Below are 5,878 nucleotides of genomic sequence, written 5' to 3' on the forward strand. Positions count from 1 at the left end.
GCGAGCCCAGGGCATTCTAACGGCAGGTGACCCTGGGCCGTTTCTAAGGCTGTTTTTTCAGTAGAGTGGATCTTCAATTCAAAGACTCTCCCCAGATTCTCAGAGCCTCCAGGGGGTAGTAGCACCATTTGTCTAACGTGGCACCTTTGTCTTAGGTGTCTGGGACAGTCTCTTTTTCTTTCTTTTTTTCTGTTACTCTTTAGTTATTTAGGGCTTCCCCTGCCTTTTGTAGTTAAGGACCTCGTCTTACATGTGATTCATTCTTTGTCAGATTTTTTGTTGTTGAGATGGGGTCTTGCTCTGTCGCCCAGGCTGCAGTAGAGTGATGCAATCACTATAACCTCAACCCCTGGTTTCAAGCCATCCTCCTGCCTCAGCCTCCTGATTAGCAAGGACTACAGGCACACACTGCTGCACTCAGCTAATTTTTAAAAGTTTTTGTAGAGATGGGGTCTCGCTCTGTTGACCAGACTGGCCTCGAACTCCTGGATGCAAGAGATCCTCCCACCTCGGCCTCCCAGAATGTTGGGATTACAGGCGTGAACTGCCACACCCAGCCCTTGTTTTGTGTCTGGGGTTTGGAGGGGGAGAAGTGCTTTGGGTTCCTGGGCATGGAGCATGCTTGGAGCATGCTGTGGAGTGTCGTGGGTGGGTGTTAAATGCCCCGGGGCTCCCCACCCATTTGTTCCCCCTTTTCTTTAGCTGCCTCTGCCCAAAGACCTTGAGCTGCTCCCTTTCTCCTCTGCAGTGAGATGCTATTTCCACGGCCGGTGGTACGCGAACGGGGCCGTGTTCAGTGGGGGTGGTGACGAGTGTACCACCTGTGTCTGCCAGGTATGGTGGTGGAGCGTCCCGAAGCCTGTGGAATTGATGGGGAGGGGAGCGAGGCACAACGCTTTACTCAGGTTGACTTGACTAGGAGAACATGAGCTGCCATACAGCAACAGGGAAACTGAGGAAGCAAAGGCACTACAGGGATCCCCCAGGCCTTCCCACAGTCTCTTTGAACTTCATCTTTCAACACTGCTATTTACAGAGCACCTACTGTGTGCTGGGGACACAGCTAAGCACAAGGAAGTCCCAGTCCCCTTGGTCCAGAAGCCCACAGCCTAGGTGGGTTGATGGCCAGGGGCCCAGGACTCCTGATGCCCTTTTGGAAGGTGGGACGTTAAGTAGAGATCTAGAGGGTGGCGGGGACTCATCAGGCAGGGAGCTGAGGTTACTGTACCCAGCAGAGGGTAGAGGACTGGAGATGGCCATTCTGGCTGGAGCACGGAGAGAGGCAGGCAGGCAGCAAGGCTGCAGGAAGGGGTTGCATCTTAGGTTGTGTTTCCTAGAAGCAGGGCCTGTGCAGGCGACTTACCAACGGAGTGCTCTCAGGAGAAACCAGAGAGGGAAGCAGGGTGAAGGTGTGGTTTCACACTGATCCCTGGGAAGCTCTGGACAGTGGACCGTGCTGGGGAGCAAGGCTCTTGCACCCCAGGGCCAGTCAGTTATAGAGACTCTCTGTGTTCCCCAGGGAGTGGGGGCAGTGACCATCCAGGCATCTCTGGAGGATGCAGCTGCCGTCAGCCACTGGCAGCACTTCAGAGACAGGACCTGGGTGGGCACTGACAGCCTCTGCCCTGACTCAGTCCTGAAAGGCTTCACCAGCTGCATTGAGGGCTTTGCACTCAGTCAAGCTGCAGAATGGTTTTATGCGTGGAGGGATGCGATCAGATTGTGCTGGAGAAAGTTCTCTGGCTGCGGACCAAGAGACGATTGGAGGGGCCAGAGTGGAAGACAGTAGGGAGCCTGGACAGCAGCGGGAGGCTGAGAGATGGTGGACACCGCGCCTATTCCCAGGATGCCCTCCTGGGCTCACACCCAGCCCCCATTGAAGGACTGCGGGTTCTCCCCACCCCACTGTTGTGCTCCCTGGAGATTTCTTTGTCAGTTTCACTTGAGTAGTGGGAGGGTGATGGCAGCCTGCCAGCCTCCTCTAGCTCTCCATGGTCTCCAGGCGCTGCCCTCATCATTCTGTGCCTGGGCTCTCTTCCAGAATGGGGAGGTGGAATGCTCCTTCATGCCCTGCCCTGAGCTGGCCTGCCCCCGAGAAGAGTGGCGGCTGGGCCCTGGGCAGTGCTGCTTCACCTGCCAGGAGCCCATACCCACGACAGGTGAGCTGGCCCAGGGCTGCCCCGACACAGGGCAGGGCGTGGATGCTGGGGAGAGAGGCTGAGCTTCACCTGTTGAGACTGCTGGTGTGTGTGTTTGTGTGTGTGTACATGTGTCTTCGTGTGCGTGTGTATGAGTGTGAGTGTTTTGTGTAGTGTGTCTGTGTGCCTGTGTAAGTTTGTGTGTGTCTGAGTTTGTGAGTGGTTATCTGTGTGTTGGTGTGTTAGTAGTACCTGCGTGTGGGAGCCTGTGTATGGGTGTCTTTGTATTTATGTATATGCGCGTGTGTCTGTGTTTTGTGTAGTATGTCTGTGTATCTGTGTGTGTGTGTGTCTGTGTTTTTGTGTGTGCCTGTGTGAGCATGCATGTTTGTGTGTCTTGTGTCTGCATATGTGTCTCTCGTGTCTGTATATGTGTGTGTGCATGTAAGTGTATGTATAAGTGTGTCTGAGTGTAAATTTGTGTGTCTGTGTGAGTAATGTGTGTGTCTGTGAGCGTGTATATGTATGTGTGCATTTGTATGAATGTGTGTAAATTTGTGTACATGTGTCTTTGCCTGTGTACAAGTTTGTACCTTTGTGTTGTGTCGTATGTCTTAGTATGTGCCTGTGTGTGTGTGTTTCTGTGCTTGTGAGTAGTTTTCTCTGTGTGTGTGTCAGTGTGTTAGTGGTATCTGTGTGTTGGAGTCTGTGTACATGTGTCTTTGGGCATGAGCATGTGTCTGCTTTGTGTAGTATGAGTGTGTCTCTGTGGTATTTATGTTTGTGCCTGTTTTTGTGTTTTTGTGTGTGCCTGTGTGAGCATGTATGTTTGTGTTTGTTGTGTCTGTATATGTGTATGTGCATGTAAGTGTTTGATTCTATGAGTGTGTCTGTGTGCAAGTTTGTGTCTGTGAGTAGTGTCTGTGAGCATATGTATGTAAGTGCATTTGTATGAGTGTGTGTGTCTGTGTGAGTTGTATCTGTGTGTGTATGTAAATCTGCATTTGTGTATGTGTCTCTGTGTTTGTGCATGAATGGTATCTGCGTGCATGTGTAAGTGTGCATTAGTATGAGTGTGTGTGTCTCTGAACTGTACCTGTGTGTGTGTGTATAAATACGCATTTGTATGAGTGTGTGTATGCATGAATGGTATCTGCGTGCATGTGTAAGTGTGCATTAGTATGAGTGTATGTGTGTCTCTGTGAACTGTATCTGTGTGTATATATAAATATGCATTTGTATGAGTGTGTGTGTGCATGAATGGTATCTGTGAGCATGTGTATGTGTACATAAGTGCATTTGTATGAGTGTATGTGTGTCTGTGTTGTATCTGTGTGTATGCAAATATACATTTGTATCAGTGTGTGTGTCTCTGTGTGCATGAATGGTATCTGTGTGTGTGTATTTAAGTGTGCATTTGTATGAGTGTGTGTGAGTTGTATCTGTGCATATATGTAAGTGTGCATTTGTATGAGTGTGTGTAAGTTTATGTGTCTATGTGTGTGAGTGATACCGGTGTCTGTGTGTATGTACGCATAAAGCGTCTGTCCTTGCTGCTGTTGTAGTCTAGGTCTTGTGCCCACTGTCTTTTCTTTGCCGTTGTCCTTATCCAGGCTGCTCTCTCGATGACAACGGGGTTGAGTTTCCAATTGGACAGATCTGGTCGCCTGGTGACCCCTGTGAGTTATGCATCTGCCAGGTGAATGACAACCTGCTCGCCTTCAGCTGCTTTACCCGGCTGCCCCGCCTCACCCAGAGGAGACAAGCGTCCTGGCCCCTCCAGAGGCTGGCCTCAGGCTGGCTGCAGTCTCCCTCCGGCACTGTCAAGTTCCACTTGCACAGAAAGGGTTGGACCCAGTTTTTCCTGCCCTCAGTAGATGTGTGAGGATGGTGGCGCTTGGCAGTTGGCCTTAAGAAGTGCGTATGCTTGGCTGGGCGCGGTGGCTCACGCCTGTAATCCCAGCACTTTGGGAGGCTGAAGCGGGTGGATCACAAGTTTAGGAGATCGAGGCCATCCTGGCTAACATGGTGAAACTAAAATACAAAAAATACTAAAAATACAAAAAATTAGCCGAGTGTGGTGGCGGGTGCCTGTAGTCCCAGCTACTTGGGAGACTGAGGCAGGAGAATCATTTGAACCCAGGAGGAGGAGGTTGCAGTGAGCTGAGATCGTGCCACTGCACCCCAGCTTGGGCAACAAAGCAAGACTCCATCTCAGAAAACAAAAAAAGTGTGTATGGCCAAGAGTGGTGGCTCACGCCTGTAATCCCAATGCTTAGGGAGGCTGAGGTGGGAAGATTGCTTGAGCTCAGGAATTTGAGACCAGCCTGGACAACATGGTGAGACCCTGTCTCTACAAAAAAAACCCAAAAATTAACTGCGTGTAGGGGCATGCCCCTGTGGTCCCAGCTACTTGGGAGGCTAAGGTGGGAGGATCGCTTCCTCAGCTCCTGAGGCTGACCCAGGAGGTCGAGGCTGCAGTGAACTGTGATCACATTACTGCATTCCAGCCTGGGTGAAAGAGAAAGACCCTGTTTCAAAAAAAAAAAAAGTGTGTGTAACACACTGTGCATGTGCAGGGAGCTGCTGGCATGAGGAGTAAGAATTAGGAATCTTCGTAGAAGGTTTTCCCCAGGCATGGATAACTGAGGGAGTGGGGCAGCCTGAGACCTAGTTGTTCAGGCTGTTTCTGTGAAATTGCAATGTTTTCTTCATGACTGCAAATCGTGTGACCTCACCATTTCAGAAATGGGTAAGGAGGTGCATGAGTGTGAGTCAGGTTGACAGCAATGTAAACATAGCTATCCGGCCAGAAATGCAACTCTTTTAGCTCATTATTGAAGCACTAGTCATTGTGGGTTTTTTTTACCATTACGTATAATGGCAAAAACCGCAATTACTTTTGCACCAATCTAATACATGCTGGCTTTCCTTTCTACTTTAAGAGCTTCGAGTCTTTTAGAGGTTTATTTCTCAAAATGAGGTCTCTTGCACCTGCGTTGGGAGCCCTGGTTAGACGTGCAGGCTTTCGAGGCCCCGCCCACACCTCTGCCCTCATAAACTGCATTTTAACCTCTAGGTGATTTGTGTGCACTTTCTTTTTTTTTTTTTTGAGACGGAGTCTCGCTCTGTCGCCTAGGCTGGAGTGCAGTGGCCAGATTCCAGCTCACTGCAAGCTCCGCCTCCCGGGTTTACGCCATTCTCCTGCCTCAGCCTCCCGAGTAGCTGGGACTACAGGCGCCTGCCACCTCGCCCAGCTGGATTTTTGTATTTTTGTTAGTAGAGACGGGGTTTCACCGTGTTAGCCAGGATGGTCTCGATCTCCTGACCTCGTGATCCACCCGTCTCGGCCTCCCAAAGTGCTGAGATTACAGGCTTGAGCCACCGCGCCCGGCCCTGTGTGCACTTTCATGTGGGAGAAGCCCAGCCTTCTAGTGCCTTCGATGAGCCGTTGGTTGAAAAGCTGTAAGCTGAACACGTCTCATTGAAATTAGAGTTGGGAGGAAAGTCCATCCTGTGCTATCTTCTCCTTTATGACTGATTTCAGGCACCCATAATCAGTCACCGAGAGAGTGATACAAAAGGTTCAAACTGTCAGATTTTTTTTTTTTTTAAAGAAAAAGAGTCCGGGTGCAGTGGCCCACACGTATAATCCCAGCATTTTGGGAGGCCAACGTGGGGATGATCTGAGGTCACGAGTTCAAGACCAGCCTGACCAACATGGTGAAACCCCGTCTCTA

The 5,878-nt window shown here is 50.3% G+C and overlaps 1 protein-coding gene across 1 annotated transcript in view; it reads left to right on the top strand.

The window, feature by feature from the left end:
- VWCE (von Willebrand factor C and EGF domains) overlaps nucleotides 1-5,878 on the top strand; it is a 49,188-nt gene that overhangs the window by 20,829 nt on the left and 22,481 nt on the right. The window contains 3 exon segments of the mRNA XM_011942792.1: nucleotides 749-834; nucleotides 2,042-2,159; nucleotides 3,752-3,985. Coding sequence (XP_011798182.1) covers nucleotides 749-834; nucleotides 2,042-2,159; nucleotides 3,752-3,985 — 438 coding nt within the window.

Source organism: Colobus angolensis, unplaced genomic scaffold (genome assembly GCF_000951035.1).
Source record: "Colobus angolensis palliatus isolate OR3802 unplaced genomic scaffold, Cang.pa_1.0 Scaffold21, whole genome shotgun sequence".
Lineage (NCBI taxonomy): Eukaryota > Metazoa > Chordata > Mammalia > Primates > Cercopithecidae > Colobus > Colobus angolensis.